Here is a 26,160-nt window from a genome sequence, read left to right on the forward strand (position 1 = left end):
TCTGGCGCTTCCTCTGGGTCAGTGACGTCTTGGGCGTCGCCTTGAGCTGCTTTCTTGGGCTCTCCTTTCCGGCTTTCTTTACACCCTACATTGTTTGCTGCCGCTTTCTCATCTGCCAGGAGACAAAGAAAAACACGTATTTTGCCTTGTGTGTGTGTGTGTTTTCCCTCTCTCTCTCTCTCCCTCCCTCAGAAGAGTGATGTGAGAGAGCAATAAGAGCACTGTTGGACTGGAAGAGGAAACGGGGAGCCTAGTTTTGAAGCCCTGGAAATAACGTAGATGTCGATTTTGCCCTCTCTGCTCTCTTTCCCTGGCCAGACTTCCATCCACGCCCACAAAACTCTGGCCAACGAAGCCGCACTCACACAGCCCCCTTTTCCCTGCCAGCAGAAGTCTGTCACCCTGCGTGTTTTGCTTTGTGTTTTCCTGAAACCTACTTAGCTTTTTTTCACCCCGATTGGCGCCAGATTTGCTCTGCTTCTTCGCTTTGATCTGCTGTTCTTTCTGCCCCACTTCTGAAAGCGCCGCTTTGGGTTTCTCCCGCCAGTCACTCCTCTCTGCAGGTAGAAAGGCCTCCGCCGATGTCTCCCTGAGAAAACCACAGGTGGTGAATTCCCACCTTCTTGCAAAAGGCTGGAAAAAAGCTACACCTGGCTGCTGTGGAGGTAGAAAGTTAGGACCCGTCTCACTTGCGAGGTGACTAACAAGCATGTCCTGGGGCCAGTAACACCAGGCATGTCCCGGGAAGGCAAAATCCCGAAACTGCGTCTCGCTTCCTTTGCCCATGTCGTGCGGGGGAATTCACTGGAGAAAACAGTTAGGTTGGGAAGAGGGAAAAGGAAACCAGGCCACCAAAGAACCCGGTGGCTGGACACCATCAAAGCTGACCCCAACCAGAGCATGGAAAGACTCAAAGGAGCAGCAGAAGAAGGGGAGAGGTGAAGAGACCCCTCGGGGCCAGAGAATCGCCAAGAGTCGGACACGGCTGAGCGGATGACATCATCAACATTATCGGGCACTTAAGAGAGGCAGAATGATGTAGAGGCCAAACTGGGGGTTACAGCCAGGGACGGTTTTCCCAGCCTACGGAGGCTGCCTGGATGACTTTTGTCCATCCCTTAGCCTCCCTCGTGACATTATTACTGAGGGTGACTGGAGGAAGGAGGGCTATGCAGGTCAACCTCGGCATCGGGAAGAAAGATGGATATATATGAATATAATAACTAAGCAAAGGGGACAATCCTCCATTTTTCTGATCCACTTCTCAATAAAAGCTGCTCTGAACGTACAGGTTTCCCTGACATTCCCCTCATTGGGAGCGAAGGAGTGATCCTTTGATTCGGTCTGATCCAGAGGATGGCTACACGCTTGGGGAACAAAGGAAATGCATGTTTCTGAAGTCAGGTTGACTTCTTTAGAAAAAAAAGTCTATGGGAGAGAGAAGGGGGTCACTTAATATGCCACATGAAATAAATAACTATATTATGGTTTAAGTTGATGGCCAGGTTCACACAATAGGTTAGGACAATACCTGAGCATGCCAAACCATAAAGTCTTCGATGTCTCCTTCATTATTTTCTTTAGTCTGGAACTTTTAATGATACCAGCACAACAGCTCCCTGGATCCTTGCATGAAATACATCATCTCGAGGGCAGTGCTGCCCAATGGCTAAACAATCTAGATAGCCGGTCCTAGGTTCGGCCACTCCAGTAACTGCTCATACTTCATTTAATTTTTTTCATCACTCGGGCTGTCGGCTTTTAAAATGGTTCACTGCACTGATGTTTTGTGTTTTGATACACATTTTATATGCTGCTATTGTGAGTTTTTATGCAGTAACGTAGCGTTCTGTTACACCATGCAAAATAAAGAAATAAAGCGGCACAACAGTATCAACCATTGGAGAAGGTGGGAATTCAGTAAATGCAATTTTTTTTTTAATTGTCCAACCGCATTTTACTAGTCCAACATGTTGGGGGGATCCCAGACCTAGGAAGATGGGGTCAACCTCTTCCCCAAAGCACCAGAGGATAAGACAAGAAACAAGGAGAGAAGCAACGTGGAATCAAGGGGGAATTTTCTGACAGTGAGAGCAATTAACCAGTGGAACAGCTTCCCTCCAGAAGTTGTAGGTGGTCCAGCACTGGAGGTTTTTAAGGAGACCCTTTGTCTGAAATGATATACGGTCTCCTGCTTGAGCAGGGGTTGGGCTAGAAGACTTCCAAGGTCCCTTCCAACTCTATTCTGAATTGAAAAATTCCCCAGACTTGGTTACCAGCATTTTCAATCTTGTTTTATGAAATGAAAGTTACCTGCAATAATCCCAACTGAGATTAATGTGGAGCAAAGGTTAAGAACAGCCTTCTGGCTATTCATTTTCCCATTCAAAACTAAGAAGCAGCAACTGCCGGCTCTGATCCTAACTTCTTTCCCATCCTCCAGGACTGCAACCATCAGCCGCTCAACTCTGCCACCTCCATTGTGTGTACTTGGGCGCCACCGTCGGGCCACAAGAGGATGCGCACTCATCCCCACTCCACTGTGTTGCTTTCCTAATAGCAATAGCAATTAGATTTATATACCGTTTCATAGGGCTTTCAGCCCTCTCTAAGCGGTTTACAGAGTCAGCATATCGCCCCCGACAACAATCCTCATTTTACCCACCTCAGAAGGATGGAAGGCTGAGTCAACCCTGAGCCGGTGAGATTTGAACAGCCGAACTGCAGAACTAGCAGTCAGCTGAAGTGGCCTGCAGTGCTGCATTCTACCCACTGCGCCACCTCGGCTCTTCCTAAGTGCTACCTAGAGGTCAGGGGTCCCCAACCACCACCACCACTACCCCGGTCCGTGGACCAGGACCAGGACCAGTCCGCTGCATGCCAGGAACCGAGCCACGCAAACAAGCAAAGCCTCATCCGAGGGATGCAGGCAGCACGCAAAACCTCATGTTTGGTCCACAGAAAAACCTCTCTCCACGGAACCGGTCCCTGGTGCCCCAAAGGTTGGGTCCACTGAGCTAGAGGTCAGGGAGGCTGTTGGGGCTTCCTCTGAGCTGAAGCTTCTTCTCCTTTGTAAGCGTGAGTGGGAAAAAAAAATACACTAAGAGCTTCCTTCCAAATTTTGCCCCTCTCTGAAAGACAGTCACAAATGCCTCAAGTAAGGTGGAAAAATGAAGAAAAAAAACCAGTTCTTTCTCTCCTTGCATGAAAACACTTGGTGGGGATGTCCCTGTGGCTTGACTACGAGTTGAGAAAGGCTCGTGTGAGAGCAAAATGCCTGAGGAGGCCTGTGATTATGATTATGCCGGAATAACGAACTCAGGGTGGAACTCAGCCTTCTACCCCAGTTTCATTTTTGCTTCCTTCATTTTCCTCCCCTCTGCCAAAGGAGACCGTTTTCTGCCCTTTTAAACCACTCTTGCTCAAATGATCAGCTTCTGATACGGAAGAGAGGAGAGTTGGAAGGGACCTTGGAGGTCTTCTAGGCCAACCCCCTGCCCAATCTCTTTTTATACTGTGTGAAATTCGGTGCCTTTTGCATGTTACTGGAGCGTGTGATGCAGATGGCACCACGTTTTCTGTTTCCTTATTCTCGTAGCAACATTTGAGTGGCGCGGTGGCCTAGAGGGGGAGCTCTCGCCTCACAATCAGGAGGCTGTGAGTTTGATCCTAGGTAGAGGCAGATATTTCACTCTCTCTCGGCACCATGAGAATGTATATCTGCTGCACAAAACTCTGCCCTGGCGACAGGAAGGGCATCCGGCCAGTAAACACTCGGCTAGCTTCATTCAGCTGCCCAGACTCCACCCGGCAAGGGATTGTGTGGTTGTTAAAAGGAGGTGATGTTGATACCAACGTTTCTGGGGCTTTCGGAGGACAAGAAAAGGCCCATCACTTTGGTTCTGCTGCCGTTCTGCTTGATTCTGCTAATTTAATGCTTTCGTTACATTCTGCAGCCGTTAAATGAAAATTGGCAACATCCGGAGCTCAGAAGTAGCAGAATGTTTGAGGAAAAGGAATGGGTTGTTTTGTTTTGAGTCGAAATAATATATTCCAAAATCAGCTCTACAGCAGATGGCAGTACTGTAGTCGACCTTGGCTGATCTTGGAAAGCTGCGGAGGGCTTGTTGTTACTGTACTTGGATGCGAGACCACAAGGAAGTTCTGGGGGGGCCGTAGGATGGGCTGGGGGAAATAAAATCCCCAGAAAGAAGCCGGTGGAACAATCTCGGCTTTGTTGCCAAGAAAACCACACGGGCACGAAGGGACAGGAAGCGGAGGCTTCCGTCCAGGCAGGGAATTCCACTTTGCTTATAAAAGTGATGTTGTGTTGCTCACCTTCTCGAATGCCGACCTTCAGCAGTCTGTGCCGGAACAGGCCTCTCCCGAAGCTTCTCTAGGAATGACAAGGAAACATCTGTGTGAAGCTCCAGGAGCCAAGTTTCAAAGATGAAAAATATGTTTAAACGGGGAAAGGCGGAATTTGTTTGATTTGAAGGCTTATTATTAAGTTTAGTGACTGCTTTGTTTTTAGTTTATTTATTGGGCTTTTACAATGCTTCTCACTACTAAAAAGCATATAAGTGCAGTACAGATAGTTCTCGACTTACAACTACAATTGTGCCCAAAATTTCTGTGGCTGAGACCATTGTTAAACGAGTTTCGCCCGGTTTTATGACTTTTTCTCGTCACAGTTGTTCAGTGAATCACTACAGTTGTTGAGTTACAGGGTTTTTTTAAGTGAATCTGGTTCTCAGCGGTTCAAATCTCACCGGCTCAAGGTTGACTCAGCCTTCCATCCTTCCGAGGTGGGTGAAATGAGGACCCGGACTGTGGGGGCGATATGCTGACTCTGTAAACCGCTTAGAGAGGGCTGAAAGCCCTATGAAGCGGTATATAAGTCTAACTGCTATTGCTATTGGTTCCCTGTTGACATTGCAGGCAGAAGGCCGTCATAAATATTGAATCAGTTTCCAAGCGTCCGAATTTTGATCACGTGACCACAGATTCAACGTACCTGTGCTTTCTTGGGGAGATTTCTTTCGGAGTACACTTTGGACAATCTCTTCAAATTGTGCATCGGTGAGACACCCCTTTTCCTATGAAAAGATGAAAAGAGATGGGTGGAAGCAGCTGCATCGCATGTGGTAACTATAAAAACTGGCTAGCTAGCACCGGAGTGGGGGGGGTTATTCCCCCACCCCCACCCCACCCCGATTTTTAGCTCGGAATCGTCTCTGGATCTAAAATACACTCAGGCACTTATTTGGTGTGTCCTCGTTCTGGAATTGCCTTGTTAAGTTTTTCAACACAATTAAAAGTACTGGTCTTTGGCCTTGACATTTTTTAAACAAGCCTCCCCAGCTCATGGCTTCCAGATGCCCTGGAGTTTAGCTTGCATGATCCTAGACTTATATCAAATATATTTGCTCGTCCTTTAAAGCGCCTCAATAGTCTTTGCTTTTGATCTAGAAAGTATGGAATATTTTATGGAAGAATTTCTATCCCGTTCCTTCCATACAAAAAGGAGGGACAAAAATATCTAAATATATTAAAGTGATTTAACTTCAGTAAAGGGAAAGTTTCTATTGACTGTATACTCTGCATTTCCCAATCTCCATCTATAAGAAAAGAAAACATCTAGGAAACATTTCTGAGATGCCCCAGAGAGCATCCACAGACAAAAGTAGCTAATTTACAATCACAATATAGGTTGTACCAAAAAAAGGAGAGAATTTTTAAAAAACGAATGTCAGGAATTTTAGTATCAATCCTTTGTGTTGCGTTCTGTGATTTTACGTTGTATAATTCTACACTGTTTTGCCTTTGTAAACTGTCCTGTGATTTTCCAACTAAGAGCTTACACACACAGACACACACGAGAAAAAAGAAAATTGAAATATTAATTGTCCTTCCTAATTTTTCAAGGAGAAGCTGGTTATCTCCAGGACTCCAATTTTTCCTGCTCTGAAACTCTCACTCAAGGAAACGAAGTCTATTATTATCCCACCTACATTCTCAATCCTTTCCAAATTCTTCTTGCCCTGAGATTTCTTTTCTACGTTAGGCATGCTCCCTTTCTGTCTTTTACTTTGCACTGGTGATGCATCCGTGGATTTGATGGTAACTCCGTCTTCTGGTTTGCCGTGAAGCTCCAATTCACCTTTTCCAAAGGGTGTACGGTAGGACTTCCCTACAGGAGCAGCAAAGACCTTTTTGGACATTTTGTTGAATTCTGGAATGAGAAGAAGCCACATCTTCATTAGTCGTGTATGAATAATGCAAATGCAATAAGACAGGAATGAATGAATGTGTGAATGAAGAAAGAGAGGGAGAGAAAGAGAGAGAGAGAGAGAGAGAAAGAAAGAAAGAAAGAAAGAAAGAAAGAAAGAAAGAAAGATTCAATCCTAACTTACACAGAGTACAATCCACCAGGGATGACTTTATACAAGCTTAAATACTGTTATTTTGATCTATAACCTGACTCCTCTTTTTATTTCATTTGGATACTGTAGTAAGAGACAAATTTCCATTTTCAGTGGAAATTCTGGGAACAACTCTTGTTTTCTGTTTTTGAAAGAAGAGAATTCCCAACATTTTATTCTTTATGCTCTGACTTTTACCTAGAAATTGAAAAGATACCAGCTGTTTTCCCTTTTCCCTAACTTCAAGAACACACACAGGGTAAGGTGAGGGGGGGGGCATACATACAGGTAGTCCTTGACTTACAGCAGTTCATTTAGTGATTATTCAAAGTTACGACGGACCTGAAAAAAGTGACTTATGGCTGTTTTTCATAGTTATGACCGTAGCAGCCTCCCCAGGGTCACGTGATCAAAATTCAGACACTCGGCAACTGACTCGTACTTAGGATGGTTGCAGGGTCCCAGTGTGTGTGTGGGTGTGTGGGTGTGTTTGTCACGTGATCTCCCTTTGCGACTTTCCAATGAATTGTGATTGTGAATTCTGGATGCCCCTTCAGGCTCCCTTGTTTCTGAGGAGGGATTTGGGCTCTTGGACTGAGCCTTCTGAAAAGCACACCAGCATCCATTTGTTGGGCCCTATTCCACCACCTCAGCAGCAGCTGAGCTTTCTTCCTGAGGGTAGGGCTGTGTGGAAGAAAGAGGCTGGTGGGTCTCCACCAAGCAAGCGGTAAGCGCGTGTGAGTGAAATTTGAAGTTTTATTTTACTTATATGCCGCCCTATTCCCTATAGGGACTCAGGGCGGCGAACAACTCAAACGGGAAAGGGAACATACAAATACAAGACAGACATTTAAAACAACCAACAACCACACCTGTCGAGAGGGGAAGGGAGCTCATCAACCCCAGGCCTGCTGACACAGCCAGGTTTTAACGTCTTTTCGGAAGGCCTGGAGAGAGGTGAGGGTCCGAATCTCTGCGGGGAGTTCGTTCCAAAGGGCCGGAGCTGCAACAGAGAAGGCCCTCCCCTGGGTCGTAGCCAGATGGCATTGGCTGGTGGATGGAACCCGGAGGAGGCCGACCCTGTGCGATCTAATGGGTCTTTGGGAGGTAATTGGCAGCAGGCGGTCTCTCAAGTACCCAGGTCCAATACCACGAAGGGCTTTATAAGTGATGACTAGCACCTTGAAGCGTATCCGGAGACCGATTGGAAGCTAGTGCAGCTCGCGGAGGATAGGTGTAACTTGGGTGTATCGAGGTACACCCACAATCGTTCGCGCGGCTGCATTCTGGACAAGTTGAAGTCTCCGAATGCTCTTCAAGGGCTGCCCCATATAGAGCGCATTGCAGTAGTGAAGGGGCAAGGAGCTCGCCAGGGCTCTCCCTCACCTGTTAGCTATATATAGGTAGCCCTCGACTTACGACCACAATTGGGCCCAAAACCTCCATGGATAAAGTAAGACATTTGTGAATTGGGTTTTGCCCCCACTTTACGACTTTCTTGCCACCGCTGTTAAGTGAATCACTGCAATTGATAACTTAGTAACCCGGTTGTTAAGTGAATCCGGCCTCCCTATTACCTTCGCTTATCAGAAAGTCGCCAAAGGGACCTTGGGACACAGAAGTGGTCGTACATGTGGATCAGTTGCCAAGCATATGAATTTTGATCACGTGCCCACGGGGAATGGGGCAACACTGATGATGAATGTGATTTTTTTTAAAAACATGTAAACGTGAAAAACTTTTTTCAGTGCCTTTGCAACTTTGAAGGCCCACTAAGTGAGCTATTGTAAATTGAGGGCTCTTTGCATTAGGAAGAGGATCATGCTTATCTGGAAAGGGCGGCTGCACCTGTGTTTAAAAACCACCCAGCCAGCTGCCAAGGCCATGGGCTGTTGCAGAGGGTGGTAATCAGCAATGAATAAGAAGATCCTTGCTGATCCTTACTACTACAAGGTCAGAGGGATCCCAGAGCAGGTGATCCAGAAGCCCAGTTCTAATCTCACAGAAAGGCAAAGGAGGGTCCTCGGAAGAGACTGTGGACCAGCCTTAGAGAACAAGCACAGAACGAATTCATATCACGGGGACTGACCTGAGAGGCATGAAAACAAGCATCACCCTAATGCTGCCGAAGTAGGGATGGAACACACACACACACACACACACACACACACACACTCAAAATCAATCCCCCTTGAATGGCAAGAAAAACTATACAGGTAATCTTCAACTTACAACCACAATTGAGACCAACATGCCTGTTGCTAAGCAAGACGGTTGTTAAGTGAAGGATGCCCCATTTTATGAGCTTTCTTGCCACCATTGTTAAGTGAATCGCTTCAGATGTTAAGTTGGTGACATTGTGAAGCGAGTTTGGCTTCCCCATGGATGTTGGAGACCCCGGGACGCTGCAACAGTCATAAGTATATGCCAGTGGCCAACTGTCCAAATTTCAATCCCACGACCGCGGGGATGCTGCAATGGTGGCTAAGTGTGAGAAATGGTCCCTTTTTTCACTGCAGTTGTAACTTCAAACGGTCACAGTATGGAATGGCTGTAAAGTGAGGACTCCCTGTATTGGACGACTATGGGGAGGGAAGCTGCACAAGGCTTGTCCCAGGAGCACCGAGGCAACAAGTGTGTAATGCATGTGCACAAATCCCTAAAAGTAACAACAGCTTTAGAAATAGCAAAAAAATCACGCAATCCTTCAAAAGTGTGTGTTGGCAGAAGTAATGGAGAAAGCCCATCCCAGAACCCCTGGCGACACCGTCAGTCCGTTCATCCCAAAATAGTTACTTTAATACGTAAAGAACTGCGCACAGTGATCGCCTCTTACTGTTCTTTCTGCTCTGGCTTGTCGTCGTTCATCCACCTGCCTTGGAGATTTTGCTTTGCGTCTGTTTTATGAAAAATAAGAGGAGGAACAGGGAGAAAAGGCCAAGGGCTCATTATTTATGCCACTTTTTGCCACTAACTGAACATACAGGGAAATTGCCCCCCCCCCCCGGTTTCCCTTTCTTTCACTCTATGCATACTTCACCATATCTAGATTTAATTATGCAATATGGAAACACCACAATAAAAGCTGTTAATAAACATCGTCTCTTCACCATATGTGGTGCACCTCCGAGTGTGTCTCATCTGCACCAACAGAGAACTGAGACAGACTGACGAACATATTGGAAAAGGAAAGGGAAGGTTGTTTTAGGAGCTGAATCCAGCGATTCCTGTCAGCAGAATGGCCTTAAATTTCACGTCCCCATTTCCAATCCTCAGAAGAACAGAATTGGAAGGGGCCTTGTGGGTCATCTAGTCCACCACCACGCCTAGTCCTCCTCCTGCCCATCACTGTCCCCCTTAACGTCCCTTGGAGATAAGAGATGATAAACCCTAATAGATTTTAACACACTGAGGCTGCCCTTTCGCAATGTCAGAATAAGGGAAAAAAATAATACTTTAGCACTAGTTTAAATAAGATCAGCCTAAGCCTGTCTCGCTTACAAACTAGACAAGAGAGGAAGGGGATACAGCAGGAAAAAAAAGACACTTTTATCCCTTTTTTTATCCCTTATCTGTATCCCCTTCCCTGACTTGGATTGTGAGCCGCCCTGAGTCCCCTTTCGGGGAAAAGGGCGGCATATAAGTGCAATAAATTCAATTCAGTTTAAATTCACTGCAAGTTCCCTATTGGTTGTTACCATAGTTTGGTGCCCCAGAAGGCATTCGGATCATCTAAGCAACAAGCACGCAAAAAGCCATCAGATTCAGACAGTGGCGGAGTTTTATAAAAGGAACGTAGAGTTTTCTATTCCGTTCTTTCAAAGGACGACTTTTAAAACATTTCCTTTGAAAGAGAATATCCCCAGAGGTTAGGACTTCTTTTGAAGAGACGGATAAGAGAGTTATACAGTCAGATTGGCTTAGATCTATTCTAAATCCTTGGAGTTAAGAGTCCAGAAGGACCCCCTCAATTTCAGATCAGCTCTTTCTAGGGATCATAGCATAATCCTGGAGAGCAGCTGCTCCTTCTTGTTAGGTTTAAGTTTCAACTTTCCTTCCCCTTCCTTAACTCAGATAAGGAGCCGTTGTCGGAACATCTTAGCCCCAGAGGTGAGACACCTCCTCTCCTCCTCTGGCCCTCTGGAGACCTGGCTCTGCCAATTCTCCCTCCCTCCCTCTCCCTCTCTCAACAACCTGGATTGAGGGCACTCTCTCCACTTCTTTTAACACCTTCATTTAAATCTTGCTCTTCATTCTCTTTTTATCTTTGTTTTTACAGTACCATCTATTTTTATAGATAGTCCTTGACTTACAATTGAGCCCCAAACATTTCTTGTTGTTGAGACATTTGTTGTGAGTTTGGCCCCGTTTTATGACCCTTCTTGCCTCTGTGTTGTTAAGTGAATCACTGCAGTTAGTAACCCGGTTGTTAAGTGAATCTGGCTTCCCCATTGATCCCATCGCAAAATGGGATCACATGACCACTGGGACACTGCAACTCTGCATAAATATGAACCAGTTGCCGAGCATCCGAATTTTGATCACATGACCACGGGAATGCCGCAAAGGCCGTAGCTGTGAAAAAACGGTCACAAGTCACTTTTTGTAGTGCCGTTCTAACTTTTCTCACCCCCATCCTGACTTTGAACAGCCATTAAACAAACTGTTGTTAAGCCGAGGACGGCCTGTATTGTAAACTGCCCAGAGTCACTTAGGTGAGATGGGTGGTGTATAAATCTGGTAAATATGGATTTTTTATGGATTTATTATATTTCTATGCCGCCCTTTTCCCCGAAGGGGACTCAGGATGGCTCACAATTCAGTCAGGGAAAGGGGTAGAGACAGGGGATAAAAAAGACAAACATAACAGTACACAATTTAAAAGCACACAACAACCATACCATTCGAGGAGGGGGGCAAAAGCTCTTTAGCCCCAGGCCTGTCGGAACAGCCAGGTTTTAAGGGCTTTGCGGAAGGCCTGGAGGGTGGTGAGGGTTCGAATCTCCACGGGGAGCTCGTTCCAGAGGGTCGGAGCAGCCACAGAGAAGGCTCTCCTCCGGGTAGTCGCCAGTTGGCATTGGCCGGCGGATGGAATTCGGAGGAGGCCTAATCTGTGGGATCTGATTGGTCTATAAATAAAATTTAAAAAGTCTGCATACTGGTATGGACGTCTGAAATCACACCATGCCCTCACTCGATGGCTTCATGCAGATTTAAAATGAAATAGGGCAGGATTGAAACCCGCAGCATTCCACACTCTGGTTCAACCTCTACATACACACACAGAGGAACTATGGGAGAAGAGCGGTGCCCTAGTGCTCCATCAAAATGCCATGGCTGATGTTACTGGAGGCCTCGGGATTGGCACTATTCGCTTTTCTTATCGAAGCTCTATCTGGCTCTCTCCGAGTGGCTGTTCATTTCTCCACAATCCCTTGGGCTCCAGGAACAACATCCTGGCTTCTTTATTGCAATATGTTGCTGCTGAATGCTGGTTTATGAGGAACAGTTCTTGACTAGCTTCCTGTCTGTTTCTGTACTCAAAAGTACAGTGTTCTTTTTTTTTTTTTTAATTAAAGTCATGACAGTCTTGGGTTTCTATTTCCAAGGCTTGCAAGTGGACCTGCCTTGCAGCTAAGTCACATCCTAGGCTTCCTTTTCCAGCTTCTCCTTGGAAAATCAAGAGGATAGCTTTCAACTTTAATAAGATTTGTATGCCGCCCACTCCCTTGGGACTCTGGGCGGCTATCAAAGCTATCAATAGGGTTCTTAAAGGGGTACCCCAGCTTTGTGCTGGGGTACCCCTTTTAAGAACCCCCAAACCCCTCTTCCCAGATGAGGCCAAGACCCTTCTTAATCCAGCATGAGGCCCATCAGATGCTTCTTCCAGGGTGCTGACAAGCAGGAGAGGGAGATGTTCCCTCTCTCCTTCTGCAGGTTCTCCTGCAAGTGGGATTTGCTCCCAACATGGAAGTAGTCTTTAGGGCTGATAGCGTAGACCTGACCTCTAAGGACCCCCCCCCTTTGAAGCCATTCCATAGTGGTTACCACCATCTCTGAAGGGAATGAGCTCCACAGACTGAAAGGTTAAGGCAAATCCTGTTCCCAAGGGCTATCTTAGGCCAGATGCCTGCCAAGGAGCTCCCAAGGGAAGTATGGAGACGTCCTCTTCCAAGTGGGACTTGAAAACTGCCCTGATAGGACCATCCTCCATGAATTCCCCTGTAAAGTCATTCCAGATAGCCGTCACCACATCTTGTAGGAATGTGCTCCAGACTGTGAGAAGCTAAAGTCCCCTTTATACGGTCTCCTGCTTGGGCAGGGCGTTGGAACAGAAGACCTCCAAAGTCCCAACTATCTTATTCTGTAAATGAACCCCTTTCTGTCAACCAGATGGCTTCAAGGAGCCCCCTAAGAAGAAATTGAGATGTCCCCTACAAGTTGGACTTGGAGGCATCTGCTCCCAACCTGGAGATAACCAGGCTGATAGAGTAGAATTATCCTCCATGACTCTCTCTTTAAAGACATTCCAGATAGTGGCCACCCAGATCTCTCCAAAGGACTCCCAAGGAGATGTTCTTCTACAAGTTGGGCTTGGAGGCACCTGCTGCTTCCAACCTGGAGACCCCAGAAGTGATGCTGGGTCTTCAGGGATGATAGAATAGGCCTGTCTTCTTCCATGAATCTCCCTAGGAAGCCATTCCAGATAGTGGCTACTGCCATTTCTGACAGGAATGAACCCCCACATACGGTGAGAAGCTAAGGCCGAGCCCCGTTTCCTCAACGTAACGGCCATCCTAGGCCCGAGGCCTCCAAGGAGCTCCAAAGGAGGAGATGGAGATGTTCTCCTCCAAGTGAGGCTCCCAATCTGAACTGAACCGATAGGGCAGAGCCCTTGTCCTCCATGAATGTCCTCCATGCTGACTCTCTGTAAACCGCTTAGAGAGGCCTGAAAGGCCTATGAAGCGGTATATAAGTCTACTGCTATTGAATCTCCTTTTTAAAGCCACCCTAGATGGCGACCATTCAATTGTCTTGTGGGAAGCAAATGGTGGAATCGCACAAAGGTTTTAAGAGCTTGCCTCCCGGGGATCTTCATCTGGATGGCTTCCTTAAGTACCTTAAGGGGTTTAAATGGAAAAAAAATATTCTATTTGAATGAGTTTTTTTTTTTTTTTTTTAAAGAAAAACGTTTTGGGGTTTTTTTTGCTACCATTTTGCCCTTCTCAATTTCCAATCTACCAATACTTTCCCTCAGAAGATCTCTTGAGGGAAACTTCTCACAAAAAGAGGATCGAGGGAGGTTACTAAAGGATCCAGTGGATCTTTTTTTTTTTGAGGGTGATGTCAAAAGAGGCCATTTTCTCTGTTTCTTCCTAGTTTCTTCCTAGTTTTTTTTTTTCTGTTGGCTCAGGTTCTGGCTAAATTTTTGGTCAGGTAAAAGAAGAGCTCATCATGTAAAGGGGAGATAAATAAAAAAAATATATAGGCAGGGAGGGACTCCTCTTGGAGCAGCGGCGAGGAAAAAGTGTCACACTTGCGGCTTTTTGACATTTCGAGATTTTAAAAAAGTGCCTCAGGATTCCCCCCATCCTTTCCTCTGCTGCTTTTACTGGCATTTTGCCCGCAAAGGAAACTGAAATTAAGAATTAAAGCCCTCTCTCTCCTGTGCGACAGAGGGGTTTTTTCTTTTTTTAATGTATCCATGACAAAGCAAAACCTTAAAATACTTTTTTCCTCGCCTCAGCAATTTTGTTCGTGAGGTAAAAAAAGAAAGAAAAGGGAAGCGAGGGGTGGACAAGAAGCGGGGCTTTTGCGTCCTTATTTGCGCCACAAACGTCGCTCGTTTGCTTTAAAGTTTCAACATTACCTCGGTTTTTAAAAAGTTAAATAATTGTTTTTGGGGGCCTCGTAAACTGAGGTAAAAAAAAACAAACAGCCACTACCAACCCCAGCGGGCGAAAAGAGCGCATGCGCGGCCACTTCTCCCCCCCCCCGTAACGCGCAGGCGCGCTCCTCTGCACATCCGGGTCTCGGCTGCCCTCGAAGAGGAGGAGGGGGGCGTGTCCCTTTTCGCGCGTCTCTTAACACTGAGTCATGGAATGTCCGGGACCCGCTTGTTGCGCGCGCTGCGCATGCGCGCACGGTGTGCGGGGGGGGGGGATCCGGCTGATCGGCGGCCACGGAACGGCTTTTGCAACCTCTTTTCACGATTGGCCCGCCTGATGTTTACAATTACTCGCCTGCTGCACAGCTTTGATGGACGGCGAGGGGTTCAGCAGCCTCTGCGCCTAACTGGGGTTGCAAAAGATCCCGGGGGGTGTGTCGGGGGGGGGAAGGCGCATTTACCTAGGATTGATACAATGCATTGCAAAAAAAAGGGGGGGGTTAAGTTTGCACCAAGCAAGCCAGTCCAAATCCGGCTCGTTGTGATTGCATATCTGGAGGGTGCAAGTCACACACACAAAAGCAACCGGGAAGTAGCGAGAGCGCCGATGGCTTGTGGGCGTCTCCCGACTACAGCTCCCCATCTTCCACAGATCAGCCAGTGCAAAGCCGGCTGTGGATAATGGGGCTTGCGGTGCTATCCTGAAACTCTTGGGGAGCGGGGGGGGCGGATTTAATTGCACGCACGAGCTTAAATTTGCTTTCCTAAAGGCAGAGGAGACGTGTGGGGGGGGAGGAAGGCGGTGTCGCCTTTCGCGCATGCGCAGATGGTCGCCTTACATTCTGGGAAACTACAAGTACCAGGAGGCTTTGCGAGCTCTCTTTTCGGGAAGCGAGGGTCACGTGACCCTCCATCATTGCCCATATTGGGAGCCCCTTTTACTGTTGCTGTTGTTTACATGCGAGGCGGAATTTGCTCCCGTATAAGCCGCTTTACGATGCAAGCATCCGTCCCTGCAAGCCGCAAGCAGGTTTCTCCTTAAGGAGACACAGAGAGCCCGCTTGAGAGGCTGGAAGGAACGCCCGCAAAGAGGACTAGAAGCCTGGAGAGGCTTTTAAGTGCTCCTGCTGCCACCTTTATGGTGCACGGCTGAGAATTGTTCTTAAATTCTTTCCATCCTGGATAAAAATAGGAAACGTTTCCCTCGACGGGACCGAAGTAACACTGTCACGGGCACGTGATAAGCCCCGCCCTCAGCAAACAAGGACCCTCGCCCACACTTGCGAGAAAAACGATCTCGGCACTGGATTGGTTAAAGACGCGGCACGCCGCTTCCCTTACTGGTCGAAAAGGGGCAAAGGAGGCGGGAGCAAAAAAGGGGAGGGGGGGTCCTCCGACGCCCCGCAAAGGAGGTTTCTATTGGCTGCCCGTCCGCGCGCGTGGCGGCGGCCGCGGCCTCCCATTGGCCGGCGCCGCGCTGAGTGGGCGCGGCTCCCCCCGCCCCCGCCCCCCGCGTATATAAATCACCGTCGCAGGGGGAGCGTGCCATCGCGGGCAAGCGGTAGGCGCGGAGTGCTCTTCCTCCGGCGGCGCTGGGGCGCAGGCGCGCATGCGCGCGTGTGTGTCGCGAGCTACGGGCGGGAGGACGTCTCTTACTTTTGAGGGGAAGCAGTGCGGCTGCGCCGCGCGGGGGCTGCCGGGGCGGCGCGTCCGCACAGCGCACGCGTGGGAGGAGCCCGTTCCGAGGGGGGCGGAGAAGCGGCGTCTGAGGCGAGGGAACCGCGGCGGTTGGGCTGGGCCGCACCCGCCTCTCCCGCGCCAGGCATGATCGAGATGGCCACGGACAAGGAGACCTTCCTCGTCCCGGCGCCACCGCCCCCGTTGCTCAAGGCCCGGGCCCAGGACGAGGCGGCGCCGCCGCCGGCAGCCGAAGACCCCTCAGGCCGGGACGAGCAGCTCCAGCGGGCCCGCAACGGCTTCCAGGCGCCCCCGAGGGCCTCAGGCGGCGGCGGAGGAGGAGGAGGAGGAGGGAAGCGGCGCAACAGCTGCCACGTCGGGGGAAGCGGAGGCGGCGGGGGCTTCAAGCCTCCGGCCTTCAAGCGCCGCCGCCGGGTGAACTCGGAGTGCGACCCGGTGCTGCCGTCGGAGTTCCTGCTGGGCGGCAACATCTTCGACCCGCTGAACCTCAACAGCCTGATGGACGAGGAGGTGAACCAGGCGCTGAACGCCGAGACGCCCAAGTCGTCGCCGCTGCCGGCCAAGGGACGGGACCCCGTGGAGATCCTCATCCCCAAGGACATCACCGACCCGCTCAGCCTCAACGCCGCCCAGGAGGACCCGCCCGTGCTGGCCTCGCCCCTCAAGGCCGGGCGCAAGCGGCACCGGCACCGGGGCAGCCAGCGGGCCGTGGGGGGCGCGGAGGCGGCAGGGAAACCGCCCGCTGCAGCCCCGGTTGCCTCCGCCCCTCCTCCTCCTCCTCCCTCCTCCTCTTCCTCCTCCTCCTGCAGGTCCTGCCAGAAGTCCTGCAACGGGGCCACCCCGCAGCCCTACGAACTCAACACGGCCATCAACTGCCGGGACGAGGTGGTTTCCCCGCTGCTGCCGGAAGGCGGGGAGCTGCCCCCTGCCCAGCCGGCCTCCAGGGGCACCCCTTGCCCTTCCTCCTCCTCCGCCTCCTCCTCTTCGGTAAGTCGCCACCACCACCACCACCACCACCACCACCACCGCAAGAGGCGCAGGACTTGTAGCAAATCGGAAGGGGGCCGGGCCGGGGAGCAGCCCAGCCGGAGCAGCCCCGAGCGGGCGCCGGGTGGGCGTCACCCCCAGGCCCCCTCCATGCATCCACCGCAGCAGCAGCCTCCTCCTCGCCGGGCCTCGCGCAACAAGTTCCAGTACGGCAACTACTGCAAGTACTACGGCTACCGCAACCCCAGCTGCGAGGACGTCCGGCTGCGGGCCATGAAGCCCGAGTGGTTCCGAGGCCGGGAGGTGCTGGACGTGGGCTGCAACGTGGGCCACTTGACTTTGAGCCTGGCCAAGAAGTGGGAGCCGGCCCGCATGGTGGGGCTGGACATTGACGGGGCCCTGATTCATTCGGCCCGCCAGAACATCCGGCACTACCTCTCCGAGGAGATGCAGCAAGAGCAGCCGCAGCCCCAGGACGGTCCCGGCGAGAGGGAAGGGGCTCCCCCAGCCAAGAAAACCTTCCCCGCCTCCCTCGCTGCCAGCCGGGGTCCAATTGCTGCGCCCAGGGTGCCCCAGGACGGGGTGGACGCAACGGTCTTCCCTAACAATGTGATCTTTGTCAAGGTGAGTGAGAGAGACCCCCCTCCCACCCCCCCACCCCCCAAAATGGGCCAGGTTGGATTCCTTTGAGCTGCCCCCCCCCAACCCCCTGGTCCTCAGGTATTTTATTTTTATTTTAAAGTGCTTTATTTTTAGTCTCATACAGACATTTACAAGTAGACATTCTCTTACTTATTATTCTTATCGCCTTTTGATACTTTTAAACATTTTTCCATATACAAAAATTTAAAATATATGATCGGGATTGCTTTGCTTACCATCCCATATACCTATTTTTTTTCCACCTCCACCCTACTTTCTTCTTTCCTCCCTTCTCTACTTTCCTCCTCTCCTTTCCCTTCCTATCCTCTCTCCTCCTCTTCCTGTACCTCTCCATCTTCCTCTCCTTCCCTCTCGTCTCGTCTCCTCTTCCTCCCTTCCTTTCCTCTTCTATTGTTGTGGTTGCCTATTTTCCTCTTCCGTCTGGTGTATTTTGGGGGGTGGTTTTCCAGCAAACCTGGTTCTAACTTTATATTTGCCATTTTACATTCCCTTTTCCTCCTCATATTTCCCAATCGGTTTTTTTTACCTATTCTTTGAACATATACATATATACATACATACATACATATATACACATACATACATATATACACATACACATATACACACACACACATATGCTTGTGTATTAGTATTTTGCTACTGGTGCTCAGGTTTTGTGTGGCACAGGCGGGAGAGGTGGGCTTTTCCAGGGGGTTCTCTCACCCCCTCTGATCCCACTGCCCCCACTGAAAACTCCTTCCACTGCCCAGTGGGTGAAGGGGCCCTTGCCCACTCTACGTCAGGCTCTCACCGGGGAGGTGCTGATGATGGGCACATAAGTGTGGCATAAAAAGGGGGCAGGGCCTTGGAGGTGAGAAGGGTCAGTGGAGGGGGATTTGCAATTACCCCCCCCCCACATAAGTGACAGGGTCAGGTGGAAGGAGAAAAATCCTGCCTCAAAGGAAGGCTGCTGTAAAGACCCCTCCCTCCCCAATAGCGTCTGCAGGGCAGCCAAGCCTGGGGGAGATGCTGAGCAACTGGAAAAGGGGACTTTGTGACGGGGGGGTTAAAGCTTGGAAAATGGGGAGGGGGGGTCTGCTGCTTTCCAGCCCAAAAGCAGGGAGTGTGTTGTATTCTACTTCTTCCTGTCGACCAAGGCTTTGGGGAAATTTGGAAGGGGAAGGCTCCCCCTCCCCCCAGAATTGGCCCCCCTAGAGCTCCCCGCATGAATTGGGGGTAGGGCCCCAGGGACAGCCAGCACCAGCTTTGGGAAAGAGACAGATTCTGTTGGGAGGGAGAGGTTAAAGCTCCCCCCCCCCCCCAAAAAAGCTGGCTCACCCTTAGAGCGGCCCTGAGCCCCCCCCCCCCCATCCAGATGCTGTGGAGGTTTCCTTGTCTTTGGACATCTGCTGGCCTTGATCAGACCCTGAAGAGGATCCAGAGGAGCTGAGGTGGGAGTGGGGGGGGGGGGAAATAACCTTGGCCAAGAGAGGCAGGAACCGTTTACTTTGAGGGGGGTTGAAATGTTTTAACATCCAGATCACATAATTCACTGAACAATAGGAAGGGGGGGTCAGGAGCCCAGTCCAATCGGATTGGTTTGAGAGCCCAAAATATCACGTCGCTGTGAAACATTGGTTGAATTTCTCCCCACTTTACGACCTTTCTTGCCAAACGGTTAAGTGGAATCCCGGCGCTTGTTAATTTCGTAACTTGGTAAGTAAGTGAATCCCAGTTGAATTTGATGGTCAGAAGGTCGCAAAAGCGGATCGTGTGACACCCCCCCCCCCGGGCCCCTGCAACCATCATAAATACAAGTCAAGCGCCTACGTTTCGATTGGGTGACCATGGGGATGCTGCAACGGCCGTTAAGTGTGAAAAGCGGTCCTAAGGCCACTTCTCCCAGTGCTGTCGTAACTTTGAACCGTCACTAAACGAAGGAAGTGGAGGGACGAACTGCATCCTAGGTCTTGGCCTCTTCAGAGCCTGGCCTACCTGCAGGAGCTGAGAAGGGGACCCTCCGGCCTCTTAGTGAGCCTAGGACGGGGGTCCCGGCTAGAGAATTCTGGGATGGAAGTCCACAAGGCTTAAAGTGGCCCAGTTGGGGGGGGGGGCTGTCTGTCCCAAGACCACCGCCTCCATGCTGATCCTCGTGGCCGCCCCCCCACCCCCAGGAAAGAGGCCTCCACCAAGCCTCCCCCCCTCCCCCCTGGTCTGCAGCCCAAGGCTGGGAAATTGCTGCCTGGCCAGCGAGGGGGAGTGGGGGCACAGCTGGAGCCTTCAAGGTTGCAAAGGAGCCTCCCTCCTCTGGTTGGGGGCCTTGAGGCGCCTTCTCCCAAATCTGACTCTCCCAAGGCCGTGCGTTGAAGGTGGGCCCCCTCTGCAGGGCCCACGGAAGGTTCCCCGGGGGGGGGGGGGAAGAGAACCTCCCCCAAGAGGAGACTCTGTAGGAGAGAATAGTCCGAGGTCGGATTGTCCATTCTGGCACGATTCTGGCATATAAATTTATTCAACATCAAACATCAACACTGGCTCCTCGTTCCCCCTGCTTGCCTTTTGGGGGCTTCCAGATGTTTTGTTGCCAAGCTAGGAAACCTGTTCAGCTTTGGGTGGCTTTTACTCCAAGCCCAGCTGAAGACGTTGCATAGTTTGGTGAAGAGATGTCCGGCAGCAAAAAAGGGAAGCCAGAGAAACAATGAAAGGGAGGGGAAATGGATCAGCCCAAGGCCACGGACAGGGTAACAGTAACGCTAAGCCACAGCCGGCCACGCTACACACACACACCCCTGGCCCAACCTCTGGGGCAGGGCAGAGTCAGCACCATCCCAATGGACGGGCACCGCGACCGAAGGGGGTGAGTCCCCATCGCTTAATGCAGGCAGTCCTACCGCCTTGCTTATGGCTGCGCTGAGAGGAGGGGCTTACGGCTGCGTTTCACTCTTGGGTCGCGTGATGCTGGCAGGCCCTTAGGAAGGCCGCAGTGTTCTGGGGCCACGCGGTCCCCCTTTGCGACCACTCTGACCAGCAAAGTCAGTGGGGAAAGCCAGATTCACTTAACGACGGCCTTACTAACTTTTAACAAGGGCCGGGATTTGTGGCAATGGGCCAAAAACTAACCTAACACGGTTCTCACTTAGCAACCTAAATTTTGGGCCCCATTGCGTCAAGGACCGTCTGTAGGGGCGGGGAGGGAGCGAGACCTTGGAAGGTGGGCAGAATCCACTGGGGGGGGGGGAGGATTTCAGCCACAGGCTCAGAAAGACCCCACAGGTAATAAGCAGCACTTCCGTGGGACCCCCAGGGACCCCTGATGGCCGGTTGTAGGGCCGGTGGGTGGGTGGCGCTGGGGATGCCTCTGATGCTGTATCTGGCAGCAGCTGAAGTGGCTGCCCGATCCAGGGACGAGTGCCACCTTTGCCCCTTCCCCATCAAGCAGGCATTGAAAGGGGGCTGTGTGTCTCCAGACCTGGCAGCTTTAAGGCTGGTGGGCTTCCCCTCCCAGGATTCCCCAGCTGCCCCAGGGGCTCCTGGGAATGGAAGTCCACAGGGCGTAAAGGTGCCATGTTTGGAGCCCTAGAGGGAGACTCTGAATTAAGGGTGGGAGACCTAGAGGGTGGGGTGGGGGGGTGTCCCCCTGCCTGGTCTCTTCCTCCCCATTCAGGCTCGGGGAAGGGACGGGGACCCAGACCTGGGTAGCCTCAGTGGGTGAGCAGGGCCGGGGTCTGCGTTGGCACCAAGACTTCACGCCCCCTGCCTCGCCCAGAGAGGCCGGAGGGCAGTTGGGGCTGGGGGTGGGCAGGGCCCTCTCCCCGAGGGGGTCGGCCTGAGCCCAGCAGACCGACCGACCGTGTCCGGCTTCCTTGGCAGGGCAACTACGTCCTGGAGCGGGATGAGCTGCTGGAAGCTCAGAAGCCGGAGTACGACGTCATCCTCTGCCTCAGCGTCACTAAGTGGGTGCAGCTCAACTGGGGCGACGAGGGGCTGAAGCGCCTCTTCAGGCGCGCCTACCGCCACCTGCGGCCCGGCGGGGTCTTCATCCTGGAGCCCCAGGCCTGGTCCTCCTACAAGAAGCGGAAGAACCTGACGGTGAGCCAGGCAGGGAAGGAGAAGGGGAGGGTCCTTGCCAGCACCAGGGTCGGACTCTGGGCACGGCTCCCACTGGCGGTCTGGGCAGGCGCCCTCCTGGCCCTTCCCTGCCACTGTGGGAGCGGGCAGCGGGCATCTCCCTTGCCGGTGCCAACCCTTCCTCCCGCACCCGCAGGAGACGATATCCAGGCACTACCAGCGGATCAAGCTGAAGCCTGACCAGTTCCCCTCCTTCCTGACCTCCTCCGAGGTGGGCTTCTCCAGCTACGAACTGGTGGCTATGCCCAGGAACACGCCGAAAGGTGACCGGGCGGGCAGGGGATGCGCCACACCCTCACCCAAGGCAGAAGGGCTCAGGCTGGGTTAGCCAGGGCCAGCAGCCTTGATGGGTGGGTGCTGGGTGCGAGGTGAAAGGGGGGTGGGGGGTGACAAAGAGTTTGGGAGCCGGGATCTGCCTCCTGCCAAGTGCATCTGGGCAGGGACCCTTGCCCATTGCTCCCCCCCCCATGCCCAGCTGGGGAGCTTCAGGGGCCCCCTGGACGTCAAAAGTCTTGGGAGGGGCTTCCGGGTCTTTCCTCGCCCACCCACCCCTTGAGACCACCAGGCGAATCCAACCAGCGAGCGGGCCCCCTCCTCCTCCTCTGCCATCTCAAAGCTGGGCACGACTGGGGGGGGGGGGGAATGGGTGGGTGGAGGGAGGGGCAGAGGCCCAAGAAAACCTTTTATGTTTTCCATGATGGTCTCTGCAGGGATTCTCTCCCTTGGGGAGGGGGCTGGCACCTCCCCCTGCCCACTGGAGATGGACCAGGATGCCCTGACTGCCAGCCCCCTAACAGCCCCCCCCTCTTGCTCTTCTCTTCCCCCCCCCCTTTTACAGGATTCCAGCGCCCCATCTATCTCTTCCGCAAGGGCCACCCCGGAACGCATTGAGGAGCCTCGCCGGACCTCGGGGGGGGGGCCCTCCGGGGCTGCCCCCTCCTCTTTTCTCCATGTGCCACGGGGGGGGGGGAGGGGGCTGCTTCTCCAGGGGGCAGAGGTGGACGGACTAGCCCCTCTGCCCCCCCTCCCCAAAACCGATGAATGTTGGAGTCTTCTGAAGGGGCCGGCGAGGTACAAGTGGGCGATGGATTTGGGGACCTTGGCAAAAGAGCCCACCCCACGGGAAACGATGGGGGGGGGCGCAGCTCTTCTGGGGTCCTCCTGCAGCACCGCCTGGGGCGTGCAGGACACATGGGGAGGGGGAGGTTGGAGCAGGAGCAGAGCAGCCCTGCCCAGGATATGGCTGATTTTGGGGGGAAGGGATCACACCCCCAAAAAGTCTTGATATTTTTTTTGGAGGGGGGGTGATATTTGGGCTTTTCATTCAAAGCCTGGGAGGACAAAGGGGTGTCTTTCTCCCCCCCCCCTCCAAAATGGAAGCTTTGTGCCTCGCCACATAACCCATAATCTCTTGCCTGGAACAGGGTGGGCTTCCTTGGGCTGGGGGGGCAAGAGGCCTCCCCTCTGGAGAAGGCGGCTGGGGGCCCCCACAAGGTCCTCTGCCCCCCTCCCCCAATTTTTTTTTTGGGCCCTGGGAGGAGGGAGGAGATAACCAGCTGCAGCCCCCCCTCCCTCCCTCAGCCCTTTCAGAGGGCCCAAAAGACCCCCCCCCCAAAAAAAAGAAAGAAAGACCCCCGTAGTACTAAAGTGATCTTGTTTGAACGGAGTTTTATCTTTTAAAAAAAGTTGGTTATATATATAAAAAATAAAACCTACAGATTATTAGCTGCTGCTGTGCCAGTCTCTGGAGGGAGGGGTGGCGAGGGAGGGGGCGGGGGGGCACGGCTGGCACCGAAGCCAAGCTCTGCCTGAAGAGTGCTCCACTTACGACGGTTCATTTAGTGACTGTTCAAAAGTTACAATGGCCACAGGAAAAAAAAAGGGACTCACCGCCGCTTTTTCACACTTGCAGCGTCCCTTATTCAAAGTTGAGACGCTTGGCCTCTTGACTCCTAGTTATGACGGTTGGGAGGGAGCGGAGTCACATGATCCACTTGGGAACCACCCAACAAGCAAACTCCATGACAAAATCCAGATTCACTGAACGGGCCGCCTGATTGCAGCGACTCCCTTAGCAACTGTGGCACGAAAGGTCGTAAAGCGGGGCAAAATTGGCTCAACTGCCTGGCTTAGCAACGGGAACCGCGGTCGTAAGTCCAGGGCCCCCTCGCACTACTTGGGTGTCCATCCTTCCAGGAGCGAAGCGAAGAACCACACAATTCGCTGGCAGTTACAGTTTATGTACAGGAGGTCACAGGGTGTGTGTGTGTTTGTAGTTGTGTGTTTGTGTGTAAAGAGCCACGTGGGGGGGGGGGGGGTGTTTGTCCTGCCCAGCGCCCCCCCCTCTCTCAGCTGGCCCACTGCTGGAGCTTCCGGTACATGAGGAAGGTGGTGGCCGGGTGGCGCCTCTGGGCCTGGAGCTTCATGGGGGGCAGCCCCCCCACCTCCAGGAAGGGGGTCTCGGTGAACAGCTCCCGGGGCCTATAAAAGGTCATCAAGTCGGGCCCTTCGCCGGCCGCTTCCTGCAACAACAGAGACAGGTGGTGTTTGCGGGTGGGTCCCGGGGAAAGCCCCTGCTGCTCCCCCCCCCTCACCCCCAAGGACCCCCGGCCCCTCACCTTCCTCTCCCCCGGCTGGTACTGCAGGAGGGGGCGCCTGGCGGAGCTGAGCACTTCCTCAGCCGGCACCTGCAGGCTGATGAGGCCCCGGTAGAGCTGCTGCTCCCGCGGGATGTTCAGCCCTGGAAGAGGGGAGAGTGCCGTGGGTCGGACGGGCCCCACCCACCCACCCTGGGAGTCCTCGACATACAACCGTCCGCTTAGCAACCAAAGGCACCACTGGGGAAAAAGGGACTGGAATCCAGACCGCTGGGCCGCTGACTCAAACTTACGTCGTAAGCGTCCCGCAAAGTGACTAGGAGGGGCCGGTTTCAATGAACAGCCCTGTGATGGACTCAACCTGCAGCGATTCACTCAATGGCAAGAAAAGTCGTAAAACGGGGCAAAATGGAGTTGCACGTCTCGCTTAGCAGCTTGATGTGGGGGGGCTCACCGGTGGTCGTAACTCGAGGACTGCCTGAGTCAATGCCGCATGACAAGTGTCTCCCCACCCACTCCCTCCCCCACTGGGGCCCCCACGGAAAAGGCCCCACACTCACCCTCGCCCACGCGAGCTTCGGCGGCGCAGCGAGCCACGAAGGAGCGCTGCACCAGTTGCTCGGCCGCCTGCCGGGCGTCGAAGGCCTGCTGCCGGGTGGCGCGAACCTCCGCCCCCAGGGCCAGGCTGCTGTGGGGCAGCGGAGCCCCCAGCTGGTGGGGGGCCGGAGGGGAGCGGCTCCTGGCGGGGGCTCCCCGGGGCTCCTTCTCCTCCGCCGCCGGCTCTGCAATCCGAAAGTGGACCTGGGGTGGGGGGAGAGAAAAGACCCCCAGTGTTCTCTAAGGCAGTGTTTCTCAACCTTGGCCACTTGAAGATGTCCGGACTTCAACTCCCAGAATTGGGAGTTGAAGTCCGGACATCTTCAAGTGGCCAAGGTTGAGAAACACTGCTCTATGGGAACCCCCGGCCCAGTTTCTCCCCCCCCCCCATCTTTGCAAGGAGCACCCTCGGCTTGGAAGGGCCCCCTTAAGGGCATCCAGCCGATCCCCTGCAGGAACCCCAAGCAGAGGCTCCGTGAAAGGGGTCCCTCCGCCCGTCCCCTGTTCTCTCCCCCCCTTACGTGTCTGGGGCCCGGCTTCTCCTGCTCTCCCCGCCGCAGGATGCCGATGCCGCCGCCGCCGCCGCTCGGCTCCGGGCTGAGCGCCACGGCGGGGTCCGGCCTGCAGCAAGGCGAGGGGGGCGGCCGCGGGGTGGGCGCCGCCGCGCAAGGGAGGCTCTCTCGGGGCCCCGCGGGAAGCGCCCCGGCCATAGCTGCGGGGATCCTTGCGCCGGCCGCGGATGAGGGGCACTGTAGTCCTGCAAAGCTTTGCAAAAACCTTGCAAAGCGCCTTGCAAAGCGGCGCTTTCCCCGGGCGGGCGGTTTCCAGGCTCCCCCCTCCGCCGCCGGCAGTTTCTAGGCTCCCCCCTCCGCCGCGGCTTTTTCCGGGGGGGGGGGTCCCGGCCTCTCGGCTGCTTTTCCCGGCGGCTCCGGGACTCGCTGCTTCCCGCCCCGCTCCCGCTTCTCTTCCCTCCGCCGCCGCTGCAGCGACGCCAGGGGGCGTAGCTCCGCCTCTGGGTGCTCGCCTCGCTTTCCGACCAAGATGGCGGCCGGCCTGAAAGGGCCCTATTCCAAAGCTGGGGAGGCTATAGAGTTCGCTCGCGGGCCAGAAGGGTTCTTTTCCCCGCCAAGGAGAGGCAAAGAGCGCGCTTCCGCTACGGAGAGGTCAAATCCTAGAGCGGCCTCGAGGGAAAGGAACG

At 53.1% G+C, this 26,160-nt stretch overlaps 2 protein-coding genes across 2 annotated transcripts; one reads left to right on the forward strand and one right to left on the reverse strand.

Moving 5' to 3' along the window:
- Positions 1–15,865: 15,865 nt before the first annotated feature.
- MEPCE (methylphosphate capping enzyme) lies at positions 15,866–23,493 on the forward strand. The gene is made up of 4 exons (XM_032236825.1): positions 15,866–17,622; positions 21,511–21,729; positions 21,905–22,031; positions 22,607–23,493. Exons 1-4 carry the CDS (start codon positions 16,138–16,140, stop codon positions 22,657–22,659), a joined length of 1,884 nt encoding a protein of 627 aa, XP_032092716.1. The 5' UTR covers positions 15,866–16,137; the 3' UTR covers positions 22,660–23,493.
- Positions 23,092–25,805, reverse strand: PPP1R35 (protein phosphatase 1 regulatory subunit 35). The gene is made up of 4 exons (XM_032236826.1): positions 25,484–25,805; positions 24,926–25,166; positions 24,387–24,508; positions 23,092–24,290 (listed from the first exon to the last, which is right to left on the reverse strand). Exons 1-4 carry the CDS (start codon positions 25,670–25,672, stop codon positions 24,117–24,119), a joined length of 726 nt encoding a protein of 241 aa, XP_032092717.1. The 5' UTR covers positions 25,673–25,805; the 3' UTR covers positions 23,092–24,116.
- Positions 25,806–26,160: the final 355 nt, after the last annotated feature.

Source organism: Thamnophis elegans, chromosome Z (genome assembly GCF_009769535.1).
Source record: "Thamnophis elegans isolate rThaEle1 chromosome Z, rThaEle1.pri, whole genome shotgun sequence".
Taxonomy (NCBI): domain Eukaryota; kingdom Metazoa; phylum Chordata; class Lepidosauria; order Squamata; family Colubridae; genus Thamnophis; species Thamnophis elegans.